The sequence below is a fragment of the Epinephelus lanceolatus genome, chromosome 24 (assembly GCF_041903045.1).
Source record: "Epinephelus lanceolatus isolate andai-2023 chromosome 24, ASM4190304v1, whole genome shotgun sequence".
Classification (NCBI taxonomy): domain Eukaryota; kingdom Metazoa; phylum Chordata; class Actinopteri; order Perciformes; family Serranidae; genus Epinephelus; species Epinephelus lanceolatus.
This window is the reverse complement of record NC_135757.1, coordinates 3,766,303-3,783,755: the sequence shown is the minus strand read 5'-3', so window position 1 is coordinate 3,783,755 and position 17,453 is coordinate 3,766,303. Positions and strand designations below refer to the sequence as shown.

The following is a 17,453-nucleotide window of genomic DNA, read 5'->3' as shown; positions in this document are numbered from 1 at the left end:
TTATTAAAGTGAGGGCCACATGGATGCATTACAGCCGCCGCGCCCATTAGATAAAAAGACGACGGCTTTTGACACGGCGCATATTTCCTCTCTGCCTCACAAAGACGCCGCCGCTGCTGCTGCAGCCCCTTTCTTGTCGCTTCTTTTTGTTTTATTCATCACCGTTCTTTTTTTTCTTTCAGTATGCATGGAAATATTAAAGAGCCATTTGTTCCCTTTCAGTGTTGTGGGCACAAGAGCTATCGTGATCTTTCTGATTCCCCCTCGTCAAACCGAGGTCATGTTGCTCCCTCTACTCTTTTCAACTTCCCAGCAGCCCCCCCGTCGCCCCCAATCTAACCATGAAAACAGCCGCCGTGTTGATAAATAAATCATGCGGTGGACACAAAGTTAAAACCTCGACACAATCGCTCCCAGCAGCCGTCTTCCTCTTCTCTTTCCTCTTCCTCGGGCGCTCAGAAGTTCAGACTTTGTTCAGGCTCTGATTGGTCGTTACAGCGTCATCAAAGTGCGTGGCAGTCGGACCCTTTTGTGGCGGCATGAGCTTGACACTAAAAGATTTAACCTATGAATACTTTATCTGTTATTTCTTCTTGTCGCCTCAATCAAAAAAACCCTTAAAGTGTACTTATTTTTAAGGGGAAATGAAATAAAAACGCAGGCTCAGATCCACACAATCTTTCACTATTTTTTACCAATGCTATCACTGCAGTTATTTTGAAATATTACACAAGGCCACAACGACATAACTACACAGCAAAGCCGACTGAATAATAGAGACCTTTTTTGTCTTTGCCCCACTCCAAAGCTTGTTGCACGTTACCTGCTCTGTGCGGGAGATGGGCGGAGTCATCCGACATCACGTGAACCCCGAAACACTCTGTCATTATCATGTCAAACGACAAAAGCTCTCTGGTGCCCACTCAACTACAGTTACACTACTGAGAGGAGTGTACGTGCAGAGAAAGAAATCAGCAGGAGGAGAGCTTGTTAAGTTAGCAGTTAGCTGTTAGCAGTTAGCAGCTAGTTATCGTTAACTCTAAGCAACCGATGGCCGCAACATACAGCTCACAAAGGTTGCATTGATTTACATTATGAAGTGTTCAAGTTCTATTCAGTAAAAATGAGTACTGGACGAAGGTGAATTAAAACGTTCTCATGAGGTGTTCAATGTAATCTCGTAAAATGCAGTTTTTGGCAAGAAACTTGAATACATCAGCTGTTTGAAGGAGAAACGTGTCGATGTTTTCACAGCACTATAAAATAGATATTAGAGAGGAAATTATTATGTATCATATAATTCCCCTCAGGGATTAATAAAGTATATAAAATAATTTATTTTTTAAAAAAGGAAAAAGGCTTTTTGCTTATTTTTTAAAGATTTTTTTTTTTTTTTTTTAACGTGAAAGACGGTATTGTTAAAGGTTGTTACATAAATCAGAAATTCTGTGCATGAAATGTGCTATATAGTTCATTCATTCATAAATATTATGAGTACACATTAAACTTCAGGTAGCCTATTGAATAATAAATATTTTGCTTTTTCAGCCTACTACTGACATTTTGCTCCAAATAGAACTTTATATTATTAGATAAAACAGAATTTGACAAAGTTTTCCTTCAAGGACATAATTTACAGTTGAAAAAAATGGTAATACATCACAATAGATTTTATCGCAAATATCAGCATATTGCGACATATTTAAAATTGCAGTTATATAGTATCATGACTTAAGTATCGTGATCGTATCATAGGAATTGGTTATAATACTGCAAAGGGCAGGTAACATATTGCATGGTCGTGAGGATAATTGCAAAAGAGATAATTTCTTTATTTTACATATGACCCGTGAAGAAACTATGTTAGTGATGTTGTTTGGCTCATGTCGTATCAGGCGCCAAATTTCACGGGAAGTTTTTCGCGCTACATTTTAGGTTGCCAGTTTATAAACTCTGCTCTAATATTGCAACGCTTGCTTTAGTTCACTTTTAAGTGTACGCTAAGTACGAGCTTTTACCCTCGGGCAGACGATACAGGATGCCCAAATTTAAACTGAACCGTTTTAAAAATTGATTTGTGTTGTGCTTTGTTTATAGTGCTCTGTCGTGTCGTGATTTTTTTTTTTTTTTTTTATGGTGTATGTTTCATTTGTTCTGGAGTATTATTGTAAGGCTGCAATACTTGTGCAGGTCCTGAGTCGTATCGTATCGCATTGCATCGTATCGTATGGCATCATATCGTATCGTATCACATCATATCATATCGTATTGCATCATATTGTATCGCATCATATTGTATTGCATCATCATATCGCATCATATCACATCATATCATATCGTATCATATCATATGACATCACATCATATTGTATCGCATCGTATCGTATCATATTGCATCGTATCGTATCATATCGCATCATATCATATCGTAAGTTCATCATGATGAAACCTCCAATGTTGTTTTCAACCTCTTTACTGTTTGGACAACGTTTTTTAAGTTTACAAATGCAGACTTGTTGGATTGTTGTAAGAACTCTCGAGTTCTTAACATTTTTTTGGAGATGATCTACAAACTTTTTTCTGTTGGCTCACTAGATAATTAGGAACTGCTGAGCATTATTTGGGCTACAACTACAACTTATACTGTGTGAGTTGTAAATTTCTGTATGGCTGATTCTGAAAGTCTCACCACCAGCTTGTGCAGAAACATTTCTAAATATATTCCCGCACAGTTTCAGTTTCCAGAAGTTTATCTTTGAATATTTGTCAGTAGAAATTTGTTTAGACTCATATACCTCCACCTCTCCAATAATAATATTCAGAGGGTATCGGACATGAAAGGTTACCATATCAATGTAAACTCATCAGCTGACCCTCTGATAGTGTTGGTAATCTTCTCCAGATTATTTAAATAAAACACAACCCTAATCCATTGTGCAAATGTTGGAGGACTACAATGTAAAATCTTCCCATTTAATCAAAATGTGTCTTGTGGCCACCAGCGTGGTGAAAGACAAAAGATTTAGTGTTACCACACCAAGTAAAGCAGCGGGGGCCGATTGTTCTCAGGATTCATCAGTGGTTTTGGAAAGCGCATCAAATATTAATCACCAAAAATGAGATAACTTAGGACGGTCCCAGAACATGAGAGTAAGGGAGGCTTGGTTCTGGTTGCAACAGTCACACATGGGCCTATAGAAAATTGTGATTTGGGATTGTCTAATTTTGGTCTAGTGCCGTCTGTGGGAGATTTTGTGTGTTTCATACATAGCATAGATGAGTAAATTCGTCTTTGACCAAATGGAGTCTGAGATTTCCTTACTTATATTCCTATCCCACTGGGCTTTGATGAAGAATATATGTCACCTATCTCTGACAGAACTGTTGTTTAATCCAGGTTTCTCCACAATTTATAGTTCAACCTTTAGGAAATGTGCTGCAAAAAAATTAAAACAAAAAATAAGATAAAATAATATAAATTAAAAAGAAATTAGATAAAATAAAAGAATTAAAAAAATAAAAAAACCAAAAATTAAAATAAAATAAAAGAAAAGAATTTCAATTAAAAAGAAATGGATAAAATAAAATAATAAAAAAAATAATAAAAAAAAACAAAAAATAAAATTAAAGAATTTTAAAAAAATAAAAAAATAAAATAAAAGAATTTCAATGAAAAAGAAATACAATAAAATAAAATAATTTAAAAAAAATAAAACAAAAAACAAAATAAAATTAAAGAATTTAAAAAGATAAAAAAAAACAAAAAAATGAAATAAAATAAAAGAATTTTAAAAAATAATAAAATAAAACAATTGGGCTAACAGCCGATTCTGATGTTTTGTTGTTGTTGTTGTTGTCATTTATATAGTTTTTGTAGTTATTTACTCCCCCCTCTTGTGCCAGGGAAACAAAAATATCTTGTTTATAAAAAGTTCATTTAAACATATTTATAAAATAACCTTTAATATGACATTCTTTCACAGGAAAAACTTTTTTAAAATGAATAACTGCTTCAAAAGCTTTTCTACTATAAATAATACATCTTAAATCTCTCTCTAATATCCCTTTTATATTGCTCTGAAGACATCGACACATTTCTCCTTCAAACAGCTGCGTTTATTCAAGTGTCTTTCCAAAAACTCAATCTTACAAGACTACATTTGAACAGGGCGGTGCGGTGGTGCAGTGGTTAGCATTGTCACCTCACAGTAAGAAGGTTCCTGGTTTGAACCCAGGGTGGGGGAGCCCCTCTGTGCAGAGTTTGCATGTTCTCCCCGTGTCAGCGCTTAAACCTGTCATAATATAAGCAAGTAAATGCAATTTAGCTGTTAGCTACGGCCACCAGCTGCTAACAGCTACCAGCTAATGTTAACTGGCAACACATTCTCACTCTGACCTCGTCACATATCGACATTTGGGTCATGGACTTTCCACGTCCACATATGACGTGCAAGATACCCTGGGTGCATTGGTTGTTGTTGTTCTGGGACGGCGTGTCAGGTTCTCTTCTTTCAATATACACTTCTGTTTTCAAAGGAAACTACGAACTGACATTTTTCTTTCCTTCAACAACAAACGCATGTCGTCAGGTTCAGGCAAAAAGAACAGGGTTTGACTTTAGAATCTTACGGGACATGAACACCGCTCTCTCTCGGGTGAAAGTCGGTGTCCCGCCGGCCACACTCGGACTTTCACCGCTTTGACTTTCGTCCTTGTCCTGCTGTCTTTCCCCCTGACGCTGCTGAGCACCGATAAACTATAACGACAACTTGCTGCGCACCTTGCCAATTTTAAAGGATACCTTTTCGTTGGTATCTGACGCCACAATTCACTGCCCGAATGCATAATTTCGACGACTTCAGAGTGAGACCATGCTCTAACTGGCTCTCCTGCTGCCGATTTCAAAACTGATTTGTTGTTCGCAATGTAACGTTATCAGGGAAGCAACAGGCTGCATGGTGAGTTTACTGCGTCTTTCGTGTCGATGTCATCCTGGGAAAGATCTCTGTTTATCCCAAACCCGTTTTCTGTCGTCAGGGGGACGATGAGATGCTTTTCAGCTTGCGCAAAATTGATGTGACACAACAGAGAATCATCGGACACTGCTGTCGGTGAATGTCATCTTATTTGCCGATCGGCGAACCAGGCGAATATCGGCCAATACCGATGTTCGGCCGATGAATTGATGCGTTGCTTAGAGTTATTGCTCTCATAACTGCATGGTAAATATGGAACTTCTCTGCGTTGTGGTCTTTATAATATTTAGAAATTTTAGTTCAGCAACTTTATTTAAAACTCAAATTGAAGTCAAATTGAATGGAGTTTTTATACATATTCAGATGCTTCGCCTCCATCGTTTAAAGTGCAGAAAAAAAAAGTATAGTAGAGTAGTATCACATGCATCTCTCCCCTCCCACACCAACACACCCCAACCTCTCTTCCTCCTCTTCCTCCTCCTCCTCCTTGTTTGATTCTTCGCTGTGTGTTCTGTACATGCCAACAAATCCTAATTGCACCCCACACTCTTTTCTTCCCACCGATGCTGCGCGATTCGTGCCACCAAATTCCTCGTGTGCTAATTAGGCACGCAACCACGGTGGATACACTCCTGACAGGTGCTGCTGGCCTGCCGGGGTCACACACACACACACACACACACACACACACACACACACACATGTACACACACACACGGCGAGAGACAGAGAGAGAGAGAACGAGAGAGACGCTCGTGCTCACAGCATTAAAAATAAATGGAGAGAGGAGAATAACGAGAGAGGCAAGACGTGTTAATTTCTAGCTTCCATCTGTTATTACATAAGCACTGCCAACAACTACGCATCTCTGGAAGAACGGCGAAAAGAGAAAGAGAGGAGGAGAGGAAGACGGAGAGCTGCAAAGGCAAGAACAGCCATAACTGAAGTCCTCCTGCATGGAAGGAGAATTCCTCGGGGAGGCCGGCGGAGTAGAAATCAGATTGATCGAGCAAACGCAAACTTGAAGATTCACTTGAAGGTTTCGCTTCCAACACAGTTTGAACACATAACCTGGTGTTCCTTGCTCGAAATGTGGCAAAAAACCCAAAAAAATGTGCCGTCTGAAATGTTTGCCGTTTCGTAAGTCAAAGCCTCCAGAGAGCTGCTACCCGCAGAAATGTTTACGAGTGAGTTTTAAACTTTGTCTCACTCGCAGACAAGTTTGTGAAAGAGAGAAACAAAGAGAAAGTAGCTTGTGGATTTGGACCAGCAGGAAGTTTATAGAAAGTTTTGGAGATGCACGCCAATAACGAGTAACACCAGGGTCAGAATCACCAATATCAATACTCATAGGTATGGAAGCCCTGAGAGGCAAGTTTAATTTATTTTTTATTTTGTAGGCAACAACACATCTTATATGTACTCATACGAATGACATAAACTTAAAATTTCCTGCCTGAATTTTATTTTTTTAATCTAGACTCTCAGGGCTTCCGTACATTTGGGTTTAACTATTTTTTTCCCATTCTTGATGAATCCAGTGATTATTTTCTTGATAAATCAGTTGGTTGTTTGGTCCGAAAATGGTGAAAACTGTTGATCGGTGTTTTCTAAAGCCCAAGAAGTCGTCCTCAAATGTCTCGATTCATCCACAACCCGAACATATTCAGTTTACTGTCATGGACGAGTAAAAACAAACCACAAAATATTCACATTTTAGAAATTGAAATCAGATAATTACGACTTTTTTGTCTTAAAAAATGACTCAAACCAATTAATCACATATCCAGTTAGTTGACGATTAATTTAATTAATTTAAGTTTCTTTAAAAGTCTCCAAAGGCGCAAAACAGTAAATCAAACCAAAACCTTTTATGACCGACAAATGTTTCGGAGGCAGCACGCAAATGTGATTGACACAACATGAGGTCGACAATTTCGGACAAAAAAACGGACTTAGTGTGCAAAAGCCTTAACTCAGTTAGCTTTAGCTCAGCTGTTCTAGGCCTCCAGGTACCTGACCCTAACGACTCACACTGTGACCCTAACGACTCTGAAACTAAGAGCTCACGTGACCCCTACGGCTCTGCAAGGGTTCCCACCCACACAGGGTTTATAGCCTGCAACTTCGTACCAGTCAAGAACTGAGGAAGCTTCTTGGATGAGAGGCGAAACGTCTTCAAGAAACCAAAGCAAGTCCAGTTGCCTGCAATATTAGCACTTACGATTGAAGCAAATTTTTCTAGTGGCCAAACAGTGGTACTGCAATTTCCGAGGTCCATGTGATCCATGTGACATTTTCCCATTGATTTACTTTGGGAAAGATGTCTGTAAATCAGTGGGTAAATACTTCTGAGCGTCTCAACCCCCGCATTTAGTCTCATAACATTTCAGAGTCGAAGTGTGGCAAGATTAAATCATTTTATCCACATTCAAGTTACGGCAGCGCTAAACCGGAAGTTGGCCACTTGGTCGTGCTTGGCGGCTGTAAGTCTCTCGTGCGCCTGTTCTGTGGGCCAAAGAATGCCATCATCCTGGTTATTCCACACCATGGAAATAGAGCTTTTTTGGCTTCATGCGCCACTGAGCACCTTTCATAGTAACGAGCGGGGCCCCGCCCCCAATGCTGCATCCAGGTCTCTCAATGCATCAATGCGCTCTTAGCTGGTAGCTAGCTTTTCTGCTGTGTTCACACTACGAGCAGCAAAGCAACAGGCTACTAGTCATTTTCAAAGTAAGCTAATGACATGAAGCTACGAACTGATGCCCGACACTTGTCGCTGCAGACTGAAGCACGATAAATTTAAGTTGAGCTGACCTCGACGTTTTTGTAGCACTCCAATGACGCGGTGACGCTTCAATCGGTCGTATATTTTTGTTTCTGGTACTTTAGCATCAAGCTAAGTTAGCTGATGCTATTGCACGTTTGTGCTGAAACGATATGCAGCTCTCCTTCTAATTGCATTTTCATTGTCACAGAGTGAATTCTTGCTGAGATTTAGATGAGAAGATTGACACCACTCTCACGTCTGAATGGTAGAGTGGTAGAGAGATGGTTAGCTTAGCTTAGCTTAGCACAAAACAGCTAGCGTGGCTCTGTGCAGGGGGCTCACAATTAGTCTCCAAGCACCTCTAATTTGCGCCTCTCTTCTGAGAAATAGTACAGAGGACATTGAGGCCCTCATTTTGACATATGGACCTTTATATTCATATTCAGTATTATTTCAGTATTTGCAGCACCTTCCTAATTTTGACAGGACTGATCTACGTCTGCTGTGACTTTGTGCTGTTTTCTCAAAGCTCCACATTTTCCACCAGCGCCTTCCCGCTAACGCCGTCCTGTAAAAATAATCCAGTGACAGTGAAGACGTACCGTTTGTCATCTAACAAAAACAGTCCCCCATCTGAGGAACAATGGGACGAGCCGAAAACAAAGAGCCCCGCCGAGTGACGAGCACCTCCAAGGGCCCTGCTGTGTGTTTGGGTTTCGGGATCTTTTCCACAGGCCTCGAGACGTGTTGATGTCCTGAGGTGGCGGTGAGCGAGGTGCAGCAGACAGGAACTCTGCCTTTGTTTTTCTGGACGGAAAGACACCAGGAGAGGCTGTGAGCGTCTTGTGTGTTTGCAGGGACGGTGCAGATTCTTTCCCAGGGCGGAGGGACGGCGCTGTCAAGATCCTCGCTGCCAGAATACACACCATAGATCTTTGCAGCGTTTCAACACTCCTACAGTGATATATTTTGGACTGGAGTGAAGCTAAACAGCACAAACGCTTGTAGCTGCTCTGTCTCTAACCAGCAGTGTGGGAACACATTATAATTGTTTGTTCAATTATTTTTCTTGGATGCCGCACCTGCACTTCACCAAGTGAACTCCTGAGACCGAAGCGCAATTAAGCCCCACAGAGCAGCACTGACGCCTGTTTAAACAGCGGGGAGGGAGTCAGATAAATACCTTTTTAGTGCTCAAGGTAACAAGCAAAGGGTGACAGTGAGAAGGCTCACAGGGAGCAATTTCCTATTTATTTGTCTTCTGATTTGACCTCTCTCTTGACAAGGTTCCAGAGCTTATTACCGTGTCTGTCCTGCGCTCTAATCGAGGCCCATTACAAATGTTCAGCAGGCTGGAAGTGCCAGATGTGGGCGAAGAATAAAGGAGGCAGCTAGTTGTTGCAGACCGGTATCAACGCCCTCTGGATTGTTTAGCGAGGTTCGAAATTTCACGGATAAGTAGCTCAGATGTTTGCAGGAATTGTAAATTGTGTTTTCTGACCTCCGCCGGCCATTTTAATGAGAGTCTCTGCAAAGAGAAGTGCAGAGGTGTGAAGTTGTTTCATGGGGAGGAGGAAAAGTTTACACTCTCTGCCTCTGTGAGAAGTCCGGCAAGAAAACGTGCTGCATCAGATGTTAACTGTTACTGCACGGGGCTGTTATCAGCTGCAGTCAGAAGGTGGTTAGAAATACAGGGATGTTTGGTGATGTCCATTAACGACTAAATGACCAGTAGGGATGCACAGATTGTGAAATTCTGGGCTCATCCCAATGTTTGAAATGACATTTAAGCCGATGGCCGACTGATGTTTTTGTTGTTGTTTTTTGTTATTTATTCCCCATTTTGTGCCAAAGGAACAAAGAATTTTTCATTTTTAAGTCATTCAGCCCTTAATTGCATTGTCAATTCATTCATACAAATTTTACGACACAACCTTTTGTGTAACATATTTTTTCCACATTAAAAACATCCTTTATTTCATACAGTACTTCCCTCTCTCATATCTGTTTTATATTGTGGTGAAAACGTGTACAAATTTCTCCTGTCTCCAGTCTCACTCTGAAGTCGTCGAAATCTGGAGCTTGGTCAGTGACCTGCGGCATCAGACACCGACAAAAAAGTCGTTTAAAGTGGGCGGAACTGGGGTGAACGCAGAGGGACAAGAATTAGAGTTAAGGTGGCGAAAGTCCGCTTAGGGTGGATGGGTCCAACAACCACCAGCTTTCACCCAGAAGGCCGATGTTTGCTTCCTATAACATCATAAAGCCATACCCTGTACTTTTTTCCTAAACCCAACCACCTGTTTTCGTTGCCTAAACCCAACCATGTGCGTTCGTCAAATACTGCCAACCCGGTCTCACTCCAAAGTCATCAAAATCCAGAGCTTGGTCAGTGACTTGCGGCATCAGACATCGATTAAAAAAAGCTGTTTTAAGTCGGCATGATACGTGGCTGGTTGCCGTTTTAGTTCAACAGCGCTCGGCGGAGTTGGGGGAAACACGATGGGACAAGAATGAAAGTTAAGGTGGCGAAAGTCTGCATAGGGTGGATGGGTCCAACAACCACCAACTTTTACCCAGGAGGCCGATGTTTGCATCCCGTAAGACACAAAGCCAAACCCTGTTCTTTTTTCCTAAACTTAACTGCATGCTTTCGCCCTGGAGGCTGGTGTTCACGTCCCGTAAAATTATAAAGCCAAACCCTGTTCTTTTTTTTCCTAGACCCAACCACCTGTTTTCATTTCCTAAACCCAACCATGTGCGTTCGTCAAATACTGCCAACTTGGTCTCACTCCGAAGTCGTCGAAATCCGGAGCTTGGTCATTGACTTGCAGCATCAGACATCGATAAAAGAAAAGCCGTTTAAAGTCGGCATGATACGTGGCTGGTTGCCATTAGTTTAACAGTGCTCTGCGGAGTCGGGGGGAACGCGGTGGGACAAGAATTAAAGTTAAGGTGGTGAAAGTCCGCGTAGGGCGTATGGGTCCAACAACCACAAACCTTTACCCAGGAGGCCAGGGTTCGTGTCCCGTAAGACTGTAAAGCCAAACCCTGTTCTTTTTCTCCTAAACCCAACCATGTGCGTTCGTCAAATACTGCCAACCCAGTCTCACTCCGAAGTAGTCGAAATCCACACTTGGGCATCAGACACCGACAAAACAGCCGTTTTAAGTCGGCAGGATACGTTGCTGGTTGCCGTTATTGTTTAACAGCGCTCGGCGGAGTTGGGGGGAACGCGGTGGGACAAGAATGAAAGTTAAGGTGCCGAAAGTCTGCGTAGGGCGGATGGGTCCAACAACCACCAACTTTCACGAGGCAGATGTTTGCTTCCCGTAAGATTCTAAAGCCAAACCCTGTTCTTTATTCCTAAGCTCAACCATGTGCGTTCGTCAAATACTGCCAACCCGGTCTCACACCGAAGTTGTCGAAGTCTGGAGCTTGGTCAGTGACTTCCAGTGACTTCCAATGGATAAAAGCCGTCCTTTCACGTTGGCATGACACCCAGGCAGTCGCCGTTATCGGCAGCATCAGTGGGAAATGCGGCAGGGCAAGACAAAAAGTTTAGGGTGGGCAGGAGTGGTGGTGGATGGGTCCAACAACTACTGACTTTCACCTGGGAGGCCAGACAGACCCTCACAAACCCCTTTCTGTTGCCTAAATCCAACCACGTGCGTTCGTCAAATACTGCCAACCTGGTCTCACTCCAAAGTCGGCGTCCCAGAACATCAGCAACCAACACACCCAGGGTACCTTGGACGTCATGTGGACGTGGAAAGTCCATGACCAAACGTCGATATCGAATGTGATCACATTTGCCCAATGCTTTTTTTTACTGAACAGAGCTTAAACGCAACATAACATAACGCAATGAAACATTCGTTAGCTGTTAAAGTGCGTTTCCAGTCAGAATTTTCAACTGAAACTCCCCCAGACGTCAGATTTCCAGCTCGGAAAGTCGGAGAAACTTTCCCGTTTAAACTGAGAAATCATTCAGTTATTAAAGATTTCTTTGATTTTGAAAAATGGCATTAGTTGCCAGACTTTTCAGAACATCCTGGTGAGTTAAAATCTTTGACCTCATGCTTTAAAAACAATCCCTTTTATTTTGGCGATCAGTCCCATCACAGGGGATGTTCGAACTCCTTCCGTTAAACTCTCTGTCACACTGATGTCTACTGGTGTCTTTGGTAATGACCATTTACATTCACAGCATATTTCCTGCTGGCGCTCGGCTCATTCTGCACATAGATGCCAGTCAGTGTTTTACAGCTCGCTCCTGCTTTGCACCGACTCTGTCTTCAGTCACACAGCTATCACCCCAGCCATGCATACCTCCCTCTATGCCTTCCATGCTCACCGCCCTGCATGCATTATTCACAGCCAAATTAAAATACCGGGGCCGAGAGTGAGAGTTGCATGTTAAGGCAGCTGAATCGGGGAGGTGCCGTCACAACAGCTGAAAGTGTCTGTCACAGAGTTATAACTTTTTTTTTCCTCCTATAGTTCCCCGGCAGTGCAGCTGCCTAAATGAGAGGGATTAAGTTAACTCCCTGCTTAGAGGAAGAGCAGGCCCTGGATTAGGGCACTGGGCATGGACACAGAGAGCATTCAAGCAAGAGCCACAGCTTTTTAAAAAAGAGACGTGGGGGAGAGAGGAGGCAGCGGTGCACAGCCCTTGCAGGGGCCGCCGGCCGAGTTGCTTGAACAAATACATTGACAAGTGTAACGCCGCACTCCGCGACATGGAAAAGTGTGTCAGAGCAAAGAGGGGGAACACTGGCGGACACGCCGACAATCACAAATGCTGTCTTTTTTTTTTTTTTTTCCTTCTTGCATCCCGCTCCTCCATCTTCTGTCACAACCTGAAACACTGTGTCTTGTGGAAATACAGGAAATATCTTCTGTGACTAAATCAAACCACAGCAGGTGCTATGATTCAACCTGAGGGCTGAAAACAGTTTCATCATTTCAGTTTTGTCATTAAAGTCTAATTTCGGGGCTTTACGGAATAAGATTTTCTTATTTTAATGTAGGCTTCAATTATATGATTTTTATTTTTGACACAACAAACCAGCAGGGCCCCTAGCAGGTTATTCCGGCCCTGATGATCAATTTTGTAGCAAAAAAAATCAGCTTTTCACAGCCAGTTTTCACAGTTTTATTAGCAAATCAGAGTTTGCAGGTCCTTGAATGCATCACGGCATCCCAATTTTACAGTTTGCTTCTGGGCGAATGCTCCAAAAACTAAACTAGAACCATTTCCCAGATCTTCTTTTGTAAAATCAGGACCTGAAAACCTTCCCAAAGCAGTTGAATGCTGTAAAACTTGTTTTGTAGCAAAAAATCAGCCTTTCTTGATCATTTATTTTCTGTTTTACTAGCAATTGAGAGTTTAGAGGTCATTGAATTCATCACGGCATCCCAATTTTACAGTTTGCTTTTGGGGAAATGCTCCAAAAATGAAACTAGAACCATTTCCTAGATCTTTCTTAGTAAAATCAGGACCTGAAAACCTTTCCAAAGCTGTAATGGTGAGATTTTTTTTTTTACAGTTGCATGCTGGAAAATTGTTTTGTAGCAAAAAATCAGCCTTTCTTGATCATTTATTTTACTGTTTTATTAGCAATTGAGAGTTTAGAGGTCATTGAATGCATCATGGTATCCCAATTTTGCTCCAAAAATTAAACTAGAACCATTTCCTAGATCTTTTTTTTTGTAAAATCAGGACCTGAAAACCTTTCCATAGATGTACTATTGGGCTTTGGGTTTTTATTTTTTTTACAGTTGCATGCTGTAAAATTGTTTTGCAGTAAAAAAATCTGCTTTTTTTTTACATTTTACAGTTTGCTTTTGGGAAAATGCTCCAAAAATGAAACTAGAACCATTCCCTAGAGCTTTCTTAGTAAAATCAGGACCTGAAAACCTTTCCAAAGCTGTACTGGTGAGGTTTTTTTTTTTTTTTTTTTTTTTTTTTACAGTTGAATGAAATAAAATTGTTTTGTAGCAAAAAAATCAGCCTTTCTTTACTGTTTTATTAGCAATTGAGAGTTGACAGGTCCTTGAATGCATCACAGCATCCCAATTTAACAGTTTGCTTTTGGGAAATGCTCCAAAATTGAAACTAGAACCATTTCCTGCATGTTTTTGTAAAATCAGGACCTGAATATCTTCCTTTCGGAATCTGTAAAAGTGATATTTTTTACAGTTTCATGCTGTAAAATTGTGTTTCTTGCAGTTTACGTTTTAATACTCATCCTTGTCGTGCATGTTGCTGTTCAACAAATGTTCAAAAGCGTGTACTGAGAAAAAAAAGACAGAAATAAAATATTTAAAAGCAAAAATGCAAGTGTAAATCCTTAATCAAGACAGAAAAATTATGTATTCATGTAACGTCCTGTATCTCCTGTTGTTTCTACCTGACACAGTATTGCTAAATGTGCGCACACCCTGTTCTCTGAGGTCTGAAAAACCCTTCACAGAGCGGAGGAGGGAAAAAAAAAAACCTGGGAAGGAGTGGAGATGAGAACAGGTGGTGAAACAGTGTGAGAAACACGAGGGAGAAAAACAACAGACACCTGCTCGTGAAACCCAACCTGGTTCCTCCATCACATTCCAGCAGAGTTCAGCTGACTGAGCCGCTCAGACAGCGGCTGGGGAGGATACACTCAATCTCCTGCACTAAATTATGCCGCTGACAGGGTGAGCGTATGAGTGGGGAAGCATTTGTAGGGCAAATGTATCTGTGGACTTCTGAGGGCAAATAAATTGTATGTTTAAACCAGTATGAATATTGTATAGAAATTAGGCTTTGAATATCGTCTAATTAAGACAGGCCTTTATTTGTCAAGATTTGTAGCTACACCAGGCTAGTAAAAGGGACTTGGCGTTTAATCCGGACTCGGCTTTCAATTGAAGTGATACGGTATTGAAATGAGGTCATATGTGTAAATTTGGTGCAAAAAAATCGTGCTTTGAGTTTTGACGAATGCCTCTGCGCCTCATCGTCTAAAAGTTTTGGGATTTTTTTCTCTCTCTGCCATCGTTCTACCTGTTGTCTTCTTGGCGCAAAGGCAACGTGTTTTACTTTGCCCCATAGATAGTTGCAGTCAGATACAACAAAAGGGCAAATTGCTCTCAGGTGCAAAACTTTACGCGTTTGTTTGTGCTGAAATATCATGAGTCTGATGTCTTTTGTGAGTCAGACTTTGAGATGGGACAGACGGTGGTTGCAAGTGATGTGCAAGTCAAGGTGTTGTCAATGTTTGCAATCCACTATCGGTGAATTTACCTTGTAATGTTGCGTTCACACTAGGCGCAAATAAAATTACATGTAAAGTTAATGTAAAGACACAATTAGACGCAAAGTCCCACCACGTGGCGCGATGGACGCAGCGCGAAATACACAAACTAAGCGGCACAAATTAAGCGAGTAGCGCGATTTTGTGTCATATGCTTATTCGCGCGAGTTGAAAAATCTGAACTTGATCGACCAATACGCGCTGCGATAGCCAATCAGCATTGAGAGACCGAGGACGTACCATTCAAAGTTCATTCATTGATTTAGTAATTTCACGCTACGACGCAACTTATTCACGTACAAAGCGAGTCGACACAATATTCTAGCGTTCAAACTTGCGAGAATAATGTGGTGTGAAAATTTGCATCACGATTGGTGTGAACACGACCACAAGTCTTTCAGGCCGGAGTCACCGAACTTTCGTATAAAAAACCCGACAATATTTGGCCAGATAATACCCCACATCCATTCCTTAATGTGTTTTGCCCCATGGTGGCTACTCTGCAGTGAGCTATTAATGATTACTGGGTACTTGAAGTTTGCAGCGTTGCTAGTGAAAGCTAACAAATCTGTCCATTCACTATTAAATTCTATATTTCCCTCCAAATATTTTTCTCTTTTGTAATTGGAATCCAAAGCTTCTACTCGCCCCCGCTATTGAGGTTCGGCAAACTTAAGAGGACAAGGTGCCGGGCCGTAAATGTACGACGCATTTTTGTTAACAGATGTTTAAAAAAAGAGTTTGTAGACGACACATTTTAACAACTGGAGAATATAAGAGTGACTTTACGCCGACAACAATGATCAGTGAAGGCAACTGGAGAGGGGCCAACGAGCCGCATATGCCCAGTCAACATTTGTATGTTGGCTCCATCTGGCGAACCACGTGCCAATGGTCCACATGAGTGGTTTTACCCAAGTGGGCCCAAGATACGATGTCCATTTGGGCCCATACCCACTTGGTACCTAGGTAGCCGCAGTGTAACCCATGTAGGACCTGCCACCCATGTGCGCAGGTGACATGGGGCCATTATGGAACCCATTTTTTAGCTCATTACTAAGCACATGGGGCCCAGATACAGATGTCTACTCCTGTTTTAAGTTCTTAGGATATCTCTTAGACCAGGGACCTTAAAAAAGGAGCAAGAAAACCAAGAACAGATCTCGTCTTGTCTTGATTTTGTTGGGTTCTGTTCTTTACTTACAGTCGTGAGGTTGAGGCCAAAAGTGCCTCAAACGTCATTGTAGGACAATGAATTGTAAATGATTTGAATCATTGAATTCAGCCTCCTGGAAACACAGCGTCCCCAGGATGAGCAGGACAAGTGGATGATTTCAGAATCAGATCAAACTGGATCTGTGAGTGACTAATTAACCGTCCCTGATAACCTCTGTCCTCTTCTCCGTCTTCTTCTCGCTGCAGGGACACAGACCTCAGTCACGTCAGCTCCGTGACATCGAAGCGATCGCGACGCCGCAGCAAACCGGCGCTGACGGATGCCTTTTTGTCTCGTGCAGTCAGGCCGGATCGTCTGGCCTGCGGACGACTGTAATCGCACCGACAGGTGACACATATGTGGAAACCAGAAGACGATGGGGGAGACTACTTAGATCGTGTGACCTGCACCTCACATGCCTCCTCTGAGTACGGTAAGTGTCTGAAGAGCTTCACGGTGACATTAGGAAACAAAATGGAGTCCTTAAAATGATGAGGTAGATAACTTACACTGGGATGCTGCTCAGTGAAGACATGTTGAGTAGTAGTAATTAAAATTGTTTTTATAAGTTCACATAATCAAGAAAAAGCATCAGTAACAAGCGACTGTGTTTGAGGTGATGTATTTTATACAGTATGTTAATATAAAGCAATAAAATCAAATTAAATTAAATAAAAATTCAATTAAATTCAATTGAAATAATATGGAAATGAAAAGGTAAATTAAAATAAAAATACAAATGTGCATTATGCTACAGTGTTTAACACCAGTGCTCAGAGATATTAAAATAATAAAAATAAAAAATATTAAATTATTATAGAGCAGTAAAATTAAATTAGATTAAATTAAATTGAATTGAATTAAAATATAAAATAAAATAAAATAAATATAAAATTGTGCATTATACTACAATGTTTAACACAAGTACTTGGAGATATTAAAATAATAAAAATAAAAAATATATTGTAAACGTGTTGAGGCTGTAAGTATAAAATTGTACTACAATATGTACCTCAATAGAATAAGAGTAAATATAAGAAATATGATAAAGTCATGTACTGAAAAATATTGTGGCAGTTACATTATTATAGAGCAATAAAATTAAATTAGATTAAATTGAATTAAAATAAAATAAAAATAAAATTGTGCATGATACTACAATGTTTAAGTACTTAGAGAAATATAAAGCAATA

General features: G+C 41.0%; 1 protein-coding gene across 2 annotated transcripts in view; it reads left to right on the top strand.

The window, feature by feature from the left end:
- LOC144461887 (uncharacterized) overlaps nucleotides 1-17,453 on the top strand; it is a 128,683-nt gene that overhangs the window by 47,919 nt on the left and 63,311 nt on the right. For both annotated transcript variants that reach the window (XM_078165699.1, XM_078165698.1), the window contains one exon: nucleotides 16,467-16,693. In XM_078165699.1, the coding sequence (XP_078021825.1) occupies nucleotides 16,467-16,596 (130 nt within the window). In that variant the 3' untranslated portion in view covers nucleotides 16,597-16,693. The remainder of the gene's footprint in view (nucleotides 1-16,466; nucleotides 16,694-17,453) is intronic.